Below are 15,039 nucleotides of genomic sequence, written 5' to 3'. Positions count from 1 at the left end.
CCCTTACTTTGCGCCCAGATTATGCACCCTGTAACTAACAAAAGTGGAGCTGGACACACCCTGAATGCACTTTAGACCACAGATGGTGTAAATAGGGTCCTCTGTGTTTGTGTAATTGAAATATCTACAGTATCTTCAGAGTCCAGCGCCTGTCGGTCTGTCAGACAAGAAGTCCTGCCCTCTGAAGTAACCAATTAGGGAGCAGAGTGATCAGAATCTGAACAGTGACCTGATCAATACTCTACTAATCAGTAACCACAGTCAGAGCACACAGAGGGGCTGATGATCTGTGGTTCAGGTGAATCTGACGTGTTGAATGATAAAAAGGTTCAATAAGCTTTTATTCTTCATTGATTACTTTGACTGTTTAGGTATCACACATTGATTTAAAGTACGACGGAGATCAACCAACACAGCACACAGTAAAGAGGTCAAAGGTCACAGGCCTACGACTGCTGTGGGAGAAAATAAAAACTAATTCAGAGCAGGGTTTTTTGTGAGGACAAAGTCAAACTGCAGCACTGTATCGTTATACAATCTAAGACAAACGACCCAAACACACCAGGATTTAAAATGGCTGAAACAATTAATGTGACTGGTGTCAGCAGGACCAGAGGAGACCAAATCAATCTGCATCAATGTTTCGTATAGAGTTCAACTTTGTGAAACGCTGACGGGCAAATCTGCACCGATGACCAACAGTGAGCTGCGTTGACAGAGCTGAGGGGAAAGAAGAGCTGAAGATTTCAAAATACACAGGACGCTCTGTTAGCTTCAGAGTTACTGAACCTGCTTGATTGGACTGTTCCACAACAGAGACGTGGTTTACAGACAGATATGGGACCAGAGTCGAAGGAGTGAATAGGACTGGGCGATAAAACAATAACAATAATGATCTTGATATAATTTTCCTCAAAAGAAACAAAAGAAATGCTTGATGGCACCCAAATTAGCCCCCAAAGCTTACACTGAAGGCAGAAACACCCAGAAGAAGTGCATTTCTGCGTGCCGATCAGCAACGATTCTGTTCTCTGCTCTGATTAAATCACATGTAAAGCTCAGTCTGTGTGTGTGTGTGTGTGTGTGTGTGTGTGTGTCTCTATGTGGAGGCACGGGATGCACATTCTGTCGTTTATCATAGATGATTTCTATCATATTTAATAAACACTTTATATTGTTAACAACACATTTTCAGTGTGTTTTCTTGCCAGATTTTCTCGCAGCCGACAGAAAATACAGACCAGAGGCTGAAACTATCGCTGCAGATCACGAGCCGACTCCGGGCGCTCGGCACTGTGCCACATCTTGTGTGAACGGCCCAATCAGATAACATGGGAGCACATGGGATGAAAATCGTGTGCTTCGTTACACTTCTGTGTTCAGTGTGAACCCAGTCTTACACTTAAGGCTGCAACGAGTAGTCGACTAATCGATGACTAATCGACTATTAAAATAATCAGTGAGTATTTTAGTAGTCGAGTAATCGGTTTGAGTCATTTTTCATAGAAAAGTACTATAAAAGTACCCAAAATACTCCTATTGCAGCTTCTTACGTTCAAATACTGGCAGCTTTACACACTCTCCCGTGACGGTGAACTAAAACACTTCGGCGTGAGTATGAAACAAGACATTAGATGACATCATTTTGGGGTTTGGGAGAGACAGACCAACATTTTTCAACATTTTAACACATTTTTCAATAAAATGATTAGTCGACTAATCGAAGAAATAATCGACAGATTAGTCAACAATGAAAATAATCGTTAGCTGCAGCCCTACTTACAGTACACATCACCTTGGTGACCACAGACCACGCTAATGTGTACGGTGACGTTACATGTTCAACATGCTCGTGGAGTCATTTACAACAGTTTTGGCTGCAGATCACAGCGCTGACTGAATTTGCCTTTTAACTTTCGGCTACAGTAGCTCTACGAGCAGTCGACTCGTCTAATGTAAACAGTAAGTTAGTACGATAATATCACGTTAGCTAACATTACCTGCGGCTATTTCAATAGAATGAATTGACATAATGTAATTAAAGGTGTCTAAATGTAACATTAACAGAACTTTAATACATTAACTCATCCGTGAACATGATTTCTGCCTGAGTCACATCAGACATTTAACGGCAGTGGCTACTTTTGTTTTAGCACTGATTCGCAAATAGCAGGTATTAATACAGTGTGTTGTACAGTATTGCATGATACAAAACTTCTCGTCTATTTTGTTTATATTGTCAGCTAAAACACTTCATGTTTTAATCATCTGTACAAAGAGTTTGACATCCTGCTGATCAGAGTAATGAATGAATGGATAATTTTTATTTCAGTAACATACATCTGGAAAAAAAAGATGATAACTGACTTGACTGTAATAACTGTAACTTCAGTAACTGAGAAAGGAACAGGCTGAAACCTCAGGATTATTTTTGCCTATCCTGTATCAACTAAGGGATAACACAGAATATTAACTATACCAAAGAAAGGAAATAAATTATTAATTAAATACATTATACTCTAAATTATAATCCACAATTATTTTACATTTTGATCATTTCACATTATAATCCATAATCATTTAACATCTATTTGTCTATTTACGGTTTTATTTATTGACATTATTTTTAATCTACCTCAGATATGTGAAATTTTCCACCATGACTTGACAATAAATAAAAATTAACTAAAGCTAACTGTCTGGTTTCTTCAGCTTTCACTCAGGAGCAAAAATCAGCCTACAAACTACAAAGAAATAATAATTTTGACATTTATCGTGATAAATATCAATGTCAATGATGAGAAAATTATCGTGGTAACATTTTTGGCCACATCAGCCTCAAAAAAACATGTCTTTAAAAGTGACTGCGTGAAGTCATTGTGGACATCGCAACATGTCATGTTTCAAGATTTTCATTTGTTATGTACAGAAAAATGGCAGCAGTTGTTAGATATCAAGCATCACAAATAATGCTCATTAAATATGCAGTATATAGACGGAACCACACAAGTAAAAATTAGAGGTAGTGCACAAGTTAGAGAGATAAAATAGGCTATGAAAAATATAAAATAATTGTGTCCGACAGTAACTTCAAAGTGAATAAACTGTAATGTAAATGTAGATGTATAAAGAGAAGTATTAAATACATGCAGTATTTTACAGTAGTAAAAGTGTATAAACGTGACGTGACAGTGAGACACTGGTGATAAAACTGAGACAGTATTTTGATGCAGCTCTGAAGCTCAGGATTCAGCCTGCAGCAGAAATAATCAATGTCAGCAGAGACGTCGGTCAACACTGACTCAGGACGAACTGTCAAACTGAGGATATCGACCACAGAGGGCGTCTCTATAAAGAGCAGCGGCCTCTCTGTCCTCCTCACACTGTCTCATCCTGTCTCTCATCATGTCTCGGTGTCTCTCCGTCCTGCTGCTGCTGGCCATGGCCTGCCTGGCCCAGTTCAGCTCAGCTCAGCCCGTCGACAGCCAGGCCGAGCTGAAGAAGATGCAGGCCACCCTGGAGGAGCTGAAGACCGAGAGACGAGGTGAGGCTTCGACTCTGCTCACACCTGGACCTGTACCGAGACTTTGTTGCTCTTCAGCTGGATTACTGTGAACTTAGAGCCTTGAATCTGACCACTTCCCGTGTGTTCAGTTTGTTCTGCTTTATTTTTAACGTGTTTTAATTGTTTGCAGCGATGAGTGAGCGTCTGGAGGTGGCTGAGAGGGAACTAAGCAGATACAAAGGTGAGGGCACGCTTCTGTAGATTTGCTGGATTTGGCAAAAAACATGATGACGATAAAACATTTAACATCTGTAAATATAACGCTGCCTTAAAACTTCAGATATTTTAAATGACCCTGGACATTTGGCAGTTTGGAAAACTTCTCCTAAAGCGCTGACGAGTTACTTCTTTTGTTCAGAAACACCTAAAATTGCTTTCGCTGCCTCACTGGGAGGAAACGGCCTCATGAAGACGACAACTGGCAACAAAGACCTCATCTACAAAGACGTCCTGACCAACGTGGGCGGGGCTTATAACAGTGAGACAGGTGAGACACAGCTGTCAAGTTTAACACATATCGGCTGGTGCCATGAAACCACTGCAGATGAAGCGGAGGTGACTGAGAGAGCTCCGGTCAAGGCTCAAACCATGATGAACAACGTGAAAGAAAACATGATGGAAACATGACGTTTCTGTTTGTTTCATGTATTAATGTGAGGAAGGTTACCGTCTCCTCATCGCTCCACACACATCTCATGTTTTCAGCTCTTTCCGATGTTTAAGTTTACTGTTCAGTTTCTCGTCTAAGTCATCATCATCACTCTTCATTTCCCGTGCAGGTGTCTTCACAGCACCAATTCGTGGAGTCTACTACATCCGTTTCACGGCTAACGGCCCCACCAACTTCCCAAGGAGCGCCGTACTCTACAAGAACGACGTTGAGATCCAACTGATCGCCCACGAGCAGCCGTCCGGCGAGGGCAGCGACACATCGTCTAACGGCGCCACCCTGCTGCTGGAGAAGGGCGACAAGCTGAAGATGGTGCTGTGGCAGAACACTCAGATCTGGGACAACAGCAACCATCACAGCACCTTCAGCGGCTTCCTGCTCTTCTCCATGTGAGTCACTACGGCAACAGGAAATACCTGCTCTGATTGGCTGTTAAAGTCACATGAACAAACTAATTACAAATACTACCATCAATTGCACCACCACAACTACTACTCTACTGCTGCTACTATAAACAACTATTACTACACCGACACCACCACGTTCACTACTGCCTCTTCTGCCAATGCCATCTGTACTACCACTACTTCCACTATGGGTACTACTGCGACTAGTACAGCCAACACCACTATAACTTCAATCGACATCATTATCACGACTACAACAACCACCAACACCACCACTTTTACAACCACCAACACCACTATCACCTCCAGGAGGCTTCTATGATTGAGCACTGAAGAAGCCTCTTGGAGGTGAAAGGTCTTCAAGAAACTCAAGCAAGTCTGTACTGGGACATACTAAATCATTTCTGGCGTACTATATGGATGGTTAGTATGGTTACTGGAACGCACAGATACAGTGTGAATTTCCCGTATGGCTCCTTTAAGGTGTGAAGGAATCTTCTAAACAAGGACACTTGTTTTAAAGGGTGGACGAAGCTCCGACAGAGTTTGACGCTGAAGCCGAGATGAGGACTCTTAAGGCTTCGCTGACGCAGATTCAGACAGAAAACCAGGGTGAGACTTGGCTTCGTTCCTCAATGGTTACTTCACACAAGGCTCGTCTGTGAGCTGAGTTGTTAAAGTCCATCAGTTGACTGTGGCTTTTTGTGAATCTGTGTGTTTGTAGGAATCAAAGAGAGACTGGAGACCACAGAGAGGGAGCTGAAGGCCATGACAGGTCAGTTACTAAATACCTTCAACAGGATCTAAATGTTCTGACACTTTGGTTTAGAAGAAGCTGTGGACATAAATCTAACTGAAGTCCTCTCAAACAGACGAGCCTGTTTTCAGCCACAGTAAGATGAGTTAGGATTTAACAGCATCAGTAAATTAAGGTGGGCAGACGGCTGCACTGAGGCACTGTTCACTGGGTTTTAACTGTGGTGAGGCAGCGCCCTCTTCTGGATATTATCAGCTATTACAGTTACACTTAAAACTCAAAACTCATCATGTGCAATATCATTTTCTCACAATCATGTGCAACATTCTCACTGTTATATCATATACAATATAACATTGATTATCAGGCGCAGTTGGAATTTTTCCACCATTTTAGTTAATTTTTAGTAACTCTTGCACTGATCTATCTCCTGCTGTTACTCTGTTAGGCACTGGTTTTTGCTTTTGCTCCTTGAAAACACTTCTTATCTTTTGAATAGTTTGAATAGATATTTAAAACTCTATTGATTGTAAAACCGGGCCCAGTGACTGACCCTTTGCGATATCTAAAGTTCTACTGAATTGAACTGAACAATGACAAAACTTAAACCATTTTTTGCTCTATGTACTTAAAAAAGGACCTTAAACACACAAAAAACTTGTTTCATTCCATGCAGATACTTTGTCATATATCTTGTTCAATTTAAACATGAAGACAACACAAAGGGGACTTTTAACTTTAAACACAAAATGGCACCAAATTGGAACACTGGCTTGTGACACTTTCCATATCTCAGATTCTGACAACATTAGAGGCCTTGAATTTTGGCACAACATCAATCAAACATTGTAAATTTCACAGGAAATATTGAAACATCCATATGTATATAATTCTAGGGACTGTCCTGGGTCCCATTTTGTACTTGGTTTCCATTTGAAAAGGGCAGTAATGAAAAATATAACATCTGTTTGTGCCTTTCAATCATTTGGATCTGTGTTACACCGTTTCATCTCTGCCTCTACCAAATTCCACCGCTCTCTTTTATGTCTGAAGATACTGAAACAACAAAAAAAGGCTTTTCACCTGAGCGATTTTTAGGGGGCAAAAAGGGAAAAACAATGCAATTTGCAAAATTCAACCAAAATATTTCACGTAAGTTATTTTGGGCCTCAAAAATCCTCTCAATAAGGTTTGAACAAAATCTGACCCGATGTTTGTCTGCGTTAATTTGAATAATCTATAAAACATACTACTAATAGTTTATGTTGGAATTACTTTTTCTGGGGAAATTAAAACCGTTCACAGGGAAGTCTGTGGATCTCAAAATACAGACAAATAGAATGGAGGGATATGATTTTAACCAAACTTAAACTGCTCCTCAGTTTCATTTTAGCGAAGCTGTTAAAAGACCTTTAGTTTTAGTTCAAACTCACAGTACACAGAATATATTTCACACATTTTGGAAATTCTGTGATCTTAAAGTTTTCATTTGTTGTTGTTGTTTTTTGTTGTTCTCCAGAGGTACCAAAGGTGGCGTTTGCAGTTTCTCTGGGCGGTAATGGTCTTACAAAGACCACGTCAGGAAGCCAAAGTCTCATCTACAAAACCATCCTGACCAACATCGGACAGGCGTACAACACTGAGACAGGTCAGTGCCAACAAATGCTCACACACACCATCCAACATATGTTACTGTCGCTGCTACACCTGTTCATCTGAAAACCACAGTTTTCATATTTCAGAAAAAGCGACGATACTTTCTAAAATAAAAAAGACTCCAAAATGCTCTGAAGAATAAACTCAAAAATCTTGTTTCATTCATTTTTAACTTCGCTGTCTGAAATATTAAACTGTGTTGAGTTTTAAAATATCAACTGTAACATGAAAGAAATGTGAGGAGTGTGACAGGGTGGTTTAGTCGAGCTTAAAATATTTTTTCCTCATCTGGTTCAGGTTTGATTCAGGGTCTCACACACTTAGATTAGACACACTCTCAATAAAAATAAAATTGTATTACTGACAGTTGAGCTGAAGAAAAACGTTGACATCTCTCTACAGTCGCTCTCAGAAACAAATGTTGCATCATAATTTTTCATCTCTAATAAAAGTCAAAGCTCAACAGGAGCCTGTCTGTTATTCAAACTGAAACAACTTTCTGTGACTCATATTTTTCTTGTGCTTCACTTATTTTGTTCCTCCTCATCTGCCATACATCACTGTTTATTACCGCTTCCTCCCCCAGGTATTTTCACAGCACCTACTCGTGGAGTCTACTACATCCGCTTCACAGCCAACGCTCCCACCAACTTCCCCATGAGCGCTGTTCTCTACAAAAACGGCGCCGAGATCATGCTGATCGCCCACGAGCAGTCATCCGGCGAGGGCAGCGACACGGCGTCCAATGGCGCCGCCCTGCTGCTGGAGAAGGACGACACGCTCTCCATGCAGCTGTGGCAGAACACTCAGATCTGGGACAACAGCAACCACCACAGCACCTTCAGCGGCTTCCTGCTGTTCCCCATGTGAGGACCAACTGACAAACACTGACACTGCTGCTTTAAACGTTCACCGCAACTCGCTGTGAAGACCTCTAACCATCATCTGAGAGGAGGAGTTATTTCTGCTGTACAGTCATGTGCACGTAACATCACCAGTGAGACCTCAACATGTCCATTTTTTAAAAGTTTGACTGGTTAAACTTCTCTGCAAAGGAGCTGTAAAGTCCAAATAAAAAATGAAACCAGTTTGTTTCTCTCTTTCGATCATTTCACACCCAAAGGCTTCATGTGTTCATTTATGGCTGCACCATTAAAGCTAGGATCTGCAGCTCTCCCCTCTCTGTCCTAAGCCCCTCCCACCAGATGACCACGGGGATATGCATGCACTTCATTCAGTAACTTGGTGTTTCCTATACTTTGATTTATTTAGTCTCATTTTATTGTAGAGTTGAACGCAGCACATTCACTCAGAATTAGCTGCAAGCCACCCCACAGTGATTCCACCTCACTCCCCGCCTATGAGGACTTCTTCCCCTGGCGGAGAGCAGGCAGCAGCTCAATAGATGGACCTTTGGTCGGTGGTGGTATCAGCTTGAAATCAGCCAGCACAAACCATGCAGCGTTGGGTGTCACATCAGGCTGGTGGCCAGCGACAGTGCCGGGTCTAACCTGTGAAACAGCAGCAACAGAAAGTTTGCTGGGGAGTCGGGGCTTGGATTTCTGCTGGCTGGATTCAGGTTGCTGCAGCCACTAACTGGGGCTCCATCTCCGCAGTTGCTGTCCGCTTTCCTCCCAGAAAGGTGCTCTGTTGTGGCGGTGAGTGCAGCGGAGGACTCACTTTGAGTCGAGGCTCTAACTAACGATAGCTACATAAACGTGAACTTGAAGTTGCAGCCATGAGCCTTTGGCTGCAGTTAGCATGAGGCTAAATTATTAGCAACATTTTCCCTCCATCTCTGAAACACTTTGCTGATACTGACCCGTGTTTTATTTCATTTGCTGTTAGACTCTGTTGAATCAGTTCGTCTTCTTTTTTTGGGTTTCTTTGCAGTGTAGGCAGATGATGCCAATGCTGGAACAGCAACTTTCTCTGCAGGATTCTCCTCCATTCAATCAGGCTTTCATCGTCTGAAGAAAGTGGATGCACATGTGCATCTGTAGAACAGCCAATAGGAACGCCCTCTCTCTGAAATGACCTGTGATTGGCCAGAGTGTCCTGTCAAGAGCTAGATATTCTAAAGGCTGAAAACAGAAGTCTAGTTTTCTCTCAGTCCACTTTAATTACAATATGCACAAAGGCTATTGTCCGATTGTTTGCCCAGTGACTCCAAAATTAAATTGCCTGCCCACCTTCAATCACTCTATATGTTTTGTGCATCATTTTACATGTACACTGGTATTTCTTAAAATATAGCTTTGCCTGTGTATTTTGGCGTTTTGTCAACATGCAAACTGCTGAACAGTGACAACAGACACTCTGTAACACTCGTGTTCAGAAACTCTGTTTTCAGTGCTGACATGTGCACTATAATTATTCAGATTACAATCACAGAAGACAAAAAAATCTGGACATCCTCACATCGTAGAGGCTGAAACAAGGTCGTTAGTATATTATTTAGTTTACTGTTATTTTTTGGCTCTGAATGAAAACAGCTACAACATCATTATAAACTGTATTGTCTGATCTTTTTGATGCTGCTGGTCTCACCACATCATGAGAGACATGACAGCAGATGTCGACAGTGTCTGACGTCTTTTCCTCGCATTTTAAAACTCAAAATATTTCCAGGAAGAAACGTCAGTTATGATATAATCAGGTGGGAAATGGAGCAGGTTAAAAAATAAGGATTTTATGTAATTGTTACAAAACATTTTTTCATCACAAAAAGCCTTTTTAATCCTCAGACAAAAATATGAAACAACAGAAAAGTCTCAGTGAAAGCTCCTGAGAACAAATGCACAATCCCCCCAAAGCCAATTACACAGCTGATCCAAAAACACAAAAACCAGGATTATCCCCGTGAAAAGAATAACACAACCTCATCAGTTTCAGCTCTTACTTAACTCAACACACACCTCTTCACTGACTGACATATTTCTCTCCTGCAGGAGGAGTCAGAGCTTCATGAGGAGACTGAAGTCCAGGAACAGTGCAGTTCATTAACATCCACTCAGTTACTGCTCGTTTATAAAACAGTTACTACCTGACAGTGGCTTTGTTCAGTTCCTTTGGTTAAAGGTCCAGTGTGTCATATTTAGGGAGGATACACTGACAGAAATTAAATATAATATAATCAGCCTTTTCTTTAGAATAAGATTTGTTGCGCTTTTGTCATCTTAGAATGAGCTGTTTATATCTACACAGGGAGCAGGTCCTCGTCTACAGAGATCACCATGTTGCACCACCATGTTTCTACAGTAGCCCAGAGCAGACAAACCAAACACTGGCTCCTAATAGGAACATTTGCTTTTTTACAATTATGCAGCGGCCACCATAGTTAGCAACCCCTATGCAACAAACAGCTTTGGAAAAACACTAGATGCCACTAGACTTTTACTTTTCTGGCCGAGACAGGGAGGCTCAAGACTACTGCAGCCACTGCTGTCGAGGTTTGACAAGATCTAGAGAAAAAGAGACGTCGAGACATTTTGTCCCTTCCGTGCAGAGAAACCATAAAATAACCAACTTCATCCAGTTACGATGCCTGTGCAGTTTTGGGAGTTTCAGAGCATCTTAACCCCTCAAATCATGCGACTCTTTTCATGAAATAATAATAATAATAATAGGTCCTCGTACCAGTCGATGCTGAGGCCCTAACATGTGTCTGCTGATGTTTCCATGTTGAGGTGAGTCGACCAGCTCCTTCATCATGAGACAACAGCTCAAACAAACAGGATTCAGATGAGCAGAGTGTGAACAAGAAACCAGTCAACAACTCATTGTTCAATATAATCACACCTGAATGTGTGAAACAAACCATCACTGATGCTGTTACGCTCACATGTCGACTCACGTTATCAGTAAATTCTTGACTGGCACAAATTCACATTTTACATTTATTTCTTGGTTTGGTTTATTCCCACAGACGGGTGACTTTACAAAGAATGATTTGCAGCTGCTGAGAGTATCACAAACAGTTCATCACTTGCAGCCACTATCTGTCCCGTCTCAAGGTCTGATTCACAGAAGACATCGTACTAATGATATTTATCGGTGAACGCCCACAGAGTTTTGCAGATGAGTATAATTTGGCCCTTTCTGTGTCTAAATATTCATGTGGGAAAATCTAAATGTTGCTTCTTTGCCAAGAACACTTGATGACAGAGAAGAAGAAACGCTGCAGGTCCTGACTGACAAGTTCCACAAAACTTGAGACAGGAATTTAAAGGTGACAAACAGAAACGGTATTTGGGTCAGTGCAGGTGTGACACTTGATAATAATGTGCTTCAGTTCCCACCAACTCTGAAGATGCTGATAATTCCACTGTGACTGTGTGTGGCTGTTAGAGCGGATCTTTGGGAACTGGACTGTTTTTTATAATGAGGCTCATTTGCATAGAACTTCGCTCCAAATGTTTTACCTCATTTGCATACACATAGCAAACAGCACAGGAGCAGTTTGAGGTCATTCAGCCTTTGTTGCTATGAGAATTTGTTGGTTTCTTTCTGACTGTTTGTGCAGGTTTAACAGTCGCTAAGCTGCTTAATCATTTCATGAATTCGCCCCCGAGTGTCTGTTGCAGTGTAAATTTACTTATAGAAGTTCAGCACTCAGTATCGATGCACTCACATGACAGAGGGACAGAGATAAATACTTTTTCTGTCACTATGGAGGCTGTTAGAGGCTGAGAAATGCAGAACCTCTGTAAAAACAGTAGACATAACAGGAGTTTCTGTGGGAGCGGGACAGGAGTGAAGTCCCACTGACTCCCCTGACTTGCAGGTTTATCAGACACACACGGGAAACAGGTGTACCCACAGGAAGTGGAGCCTGACTCACCTGCAGAACTTGAAGAGGATCTTCTCAAAGACCAGAACCGGACCTGTGCTGCCCAGGATGGTGAGAGGCTGACCGGCGAACATGGAGTAGGCCACGCCTGTCAGAGACGCCCCGAACAGAGACTCTATGGCACTCTACCAGAGACAGAGAGGATGGTTTCGTTAGTGATGGACTGATGAAGCGTCTCGTTAGAGTCCCTCTCGGTTCTGGTTCAGGTTCTTACTATGTTTCCTTTGGTGGCTTCTCCCAGCAGACCTCCGAACGTGATGACGGGCGACATGCAGGCGCAGTAGAGGAAGAGGACGGACGCCAAACACTGCAGGCTGAGGGCGTCTCTGATGTCACTCCACAGGAAGGGAGCTTTCCTCCGAATGTCGTTCACCAAACCTCCAAAGATCCTGACAGACACGAGGAGAAATTCACCAACATGCTCGCTCCGTCTCTTATTAAGATCATTAATAAGCAGAGTAATAATGATAAAATAATAAAAAATAAACAGCAATTATAAAAAGAGAGGAGTGTTAATGTTAAATGGAAAATATGAATGTTAATAAAAATATGGACAATAAACAGAAAGAAAATAGTGACAAATACCCAGAAAAGCATCAAATCATCAGGTGTGAGAAACTGACACCACAGAATGTAATAATCAATCAGTAACATGTTTTGATTACTGTGCTCCTGATCACCTGGTAGAACATCACGTGATTTTTACACAGTTCAGTGACACAGACTCACCTCCCTGTCCTCTGCAGCTCTGGTCCTGTGTCATGCTCCGCCTCCTTGAAGAGGTCATAGCCGTGAGCAGAGCCGTTCGGGGCCGACGGCATCTTCCTCTTCTCCTGCAGAGAGAGAGACAGGAAGCAGAGAGCTGAGCTCAGGACAGACAGGACGTCACTGTGTTTGAATTTCACACCAGAGATCACGGTGGATCTGACGGGACGCAGGTTCAAGGGAGGTCTCACCTGAGACGGGACGCTCTTTGGGGGTTCGATGCGGATGGTGGGGTCCCACTCGCCTGGAGGGAGCACGGTGACCTGATCCAGGAACTCATCGATCCCTGAGAGCAGGTCGGTCCTGTCCTTCGCCTTGTAGGCAACATCATGGAAGATCTACCAGAGACAAATGTGAAGGTTTTTACATCCTGCTCAAACTGTGCAGCTCCTCATTTAACAACACACACAGTATCTTCACACCTCTGGACACACTACAAGCTTTACACTACCTTTAAAACATACACGCAGAAAAACACCAGAGATCACCTCTAACTTATTTAAGTATTAATCCTCTCAACGACCCTGAGGATGTCGTGGTTTAAATGATCTTTGTGTGGTCTCACCTCATCTGTCATCAGAGTGGCGATGGAGCGTCCGATCTCGTGGTACTGCGCACCTTTTCCAAACGGACCGAGCAGGAGGAAGAGAAACCTGGAACGAGTTGGAAACAAATCCAACAGAGACAAACTTTAATCCTCAGTAACATTAAATCACCGTCACCAACATGAGCAAAGAATTAATACACTATAAGTAACATGATTTAACCCTGCTTGTGAAGTACCATGTATTCACATTTCACTGTTAAAACAGTTGTATTTGGCCACATGGGGGCAGCAGAACAAGCTGGGAACAACAATCACTTCCTGTTCACGCCTCCAGCAGATACACAGCAACATCAGAATGAACTGTTTGTTACAGCAACGAGAAACTAAAGAAGTCATTCTCAGGTTTAATACAAAATGAACCGACGTACCCTGATGTTCCCCGTGTGTGAGTGTGACCAGCTGTTAATACGTGACTGAACCCTGACACCTGAACCTTTGGTTGAACAAGGCTGTGATGAAATTCAGCTGAAAGCTCAACATTTGTGAAACACTGAGTTTAGATTCTCTCAAACCTGTCTGTTTAGATTTGTGACTGTGACACTGGCTCAGGTGGAGGAAGTAATGATACCTCAGTGAAGAAATAATCAGCCACAGGTAAAAGTCCTGCATTCAACATCTTATTTCAGTAAAAGTATCCAAGTACACGTGTTAAAATGTACCTGAAGTACCAAGTAGACGTATGAAGTAGCAGAAAATGGAAATATTCAAGTACAAGAACCTCAGAGTTGTATTTAAGTATAGTGCTTGAGTAAATGTACTTTCTACTACTGCACTCTGGAGCTCATGATAACGTACTGTCTGTTTTCATGTGCATGTGTGTGTGTGTGTGTGTGTGTGTTCACCTGGTGGGCACAGGGACCTCTGTCAGGCCGGTCAGCAGCATGGCGGGAGACAGACGGATGAAGGCGATGATCGGTCGCTCCAGGAAGTCGACTTCACCCACCAGGACGTTGGAGGCTTCTGCACCGGGAGGGATTTTCTTCATGAAGTTCATATCCACCTGAAACACACACACACACACACACACACACACGATCAACCACACTGTGACTTCATAACCTAACACCTGTAATAAACACTGCAGCCTGCAGGGGGCACCAGCAGCACTCTGGTTCCTCACAAGTATGGGTCTCCTCCTGCTCCTCCTGCTCTGTTAACACTGAACTTGTTGCTGTCACACAGCTCAGGTGAGTCACTGGTGTCAGGTAACAGCAGCAGGTCGAGTTTCATCTGATCTGATCCTGAGCTGAGGACTCAAACTACAGTCACTCTGATTTTGAGCCCATTTCCACCAAGTAAAGAAATAAAGATCCTGTTCATCATTAAAACAAGAAACTCTCCAGACAATAATGACTTAATACCTTAAATTCATGAATAATTATCTCAAAATAATGCCCTAGTATGGCACAGTAAGTAATGGGAAGTTTTCTCCACATGTGGACTCGATGTCTCAAAACAGGTCTTAGTTAAAATATTGAGAAAGTCTCTCATTATTTCAAGATACTAAGTTATTAATTCTAGAAGGTTCGTCATTAAAACGACTCATCACTTTGGCAGAAACTGGCCTCCAAATTTCAGAAACCTGCTGCTTCACCTTTAAGTCTCAGACATGTTTGTTTCAGTCTGGTTTTCAGTTTGACGCAGTGACTAACAATTTTATTAATTTAATTCAGTACTTAAATTAATCTGCAGACTGTAATCTGAACTAATGACCTAATCCTTCTGTCTAAAAAATGCCACTGAAAAAAGCCCTTTCAAAT

At 42.2% G+C, this 15,039-nt stretch overlaps 2 protein-coding genes across 3 annotated transcripts in view; one reads left to right on the top strand and one right to left on the bottom strand.

The window, feature by feature from the left end:
• Nucleotides 1-15,039, bottom strand: part of LOC125892994 (sodium bicarbonate cotransporter 3-like) — a 49,244-nt gene that overhangs the window by 8,241 nt on the left and 25,964 nt on the right. For both annotated transcript variants that reach the window (XM_049583396.1, XM_049583395.1), the window contains 6 exons: nucleotides 14,122-14,279; nucleotides 13,238-13,325; nucleotides 12,864-13,010; nucleotides 12,637-12,740; nucleotides 12,122-12,296; nucleotides 11,899-12,032 (listed from right to left, as the gene is read on the bottom strand). In XM_049583396.1, coding sequence (XP_049439353.1) covers nucleotides 11,899-12,032; nucleotides 12,122-12,296; nucleotides 12,637-12,740; nucleotides 12,864-13,010; nucleotides 13,238-13,325; nucleotides 14,122-14,279 — 806 coding nt within the window. The remainder of the gene's footprint in view (nucleotides 1-11,898; nucleotides 12,033-12,121; nucleotides 12,297-12,636; nucleotides 12,741-12,863; nucleotides 13,011-13,237; nucleotides 13,326-14,121; nucleotides 14,280-15,039) is intronic.
• On the top strand, nucleotides 3,387-8,143 carry LOC125893000 (uncharacterized). Its single transcript, XM_049583406.1, has 8 exons — nucleotides 3,387-3,544; nucleotides 3,696-3,746; nucleotides 3,924-4,052; nucleotides 4,345-4,624; nucleotides 5,166-5,254; nucleotides 5,367-5,417; nucleotides 6,919-7,047; nucleotides 7,642-8,143. Exons 1-8 carry the CDS (start codon nucleotides 3,406-3,408, stop codon nucleotides 7,923-7,925), a joined length of 1,152 nt encoding a protein of 383 aa, XP_049439363.1. The 5' UTR covers nucleotides 3,387-3,405; the 3' UTR covers nucleotides 7,926-8,143.

Source organism: Epinephelus fuscoguttatus, linkage group LG8, assembly GCF_011397635.1.
Source record: "Epinephelus fuscoguttatus linkage group LG8, E.fuscoguttatus.final_Chr_v1".
In the NCBI taxonomy this organism is placed as follows: domain Eukaryota; kingdom Metazoa; phylum Chordata; class Actinopteri; order Perciformes; family Serranidae; genus Epinephelus; species Epinephelus fuscoguttatus.
The sequence above is the reverse complement of the archived record's forward strand: the minus strand, read 5'-3'. Positions and strand labels throughout refer to the sequence as shown.

Coding starts and splice junctions, on each gene's coding strand:
- LOC125893000 (XM_049583406.1), top strand. CDS start 3,406: ATGTCTCGGTGTCTCTCCGTCCTGCTGCTGCTGGCCATGGCCTGCCTG. Junction 3,747..3,923: donor GGAACTAAGCAGATACAAAG/GTGAGGGCACGC, acceptor TCTTTTGTTCAG/AAACACCTAAAATTGCTTTC. Junction 4,053..4,344: donor GGCTTATAACAGTGAGACAG/GTGAGACACAGC, acceptor TTTCCCGTGCAG/GTGTCTTCACAGCACCAATT.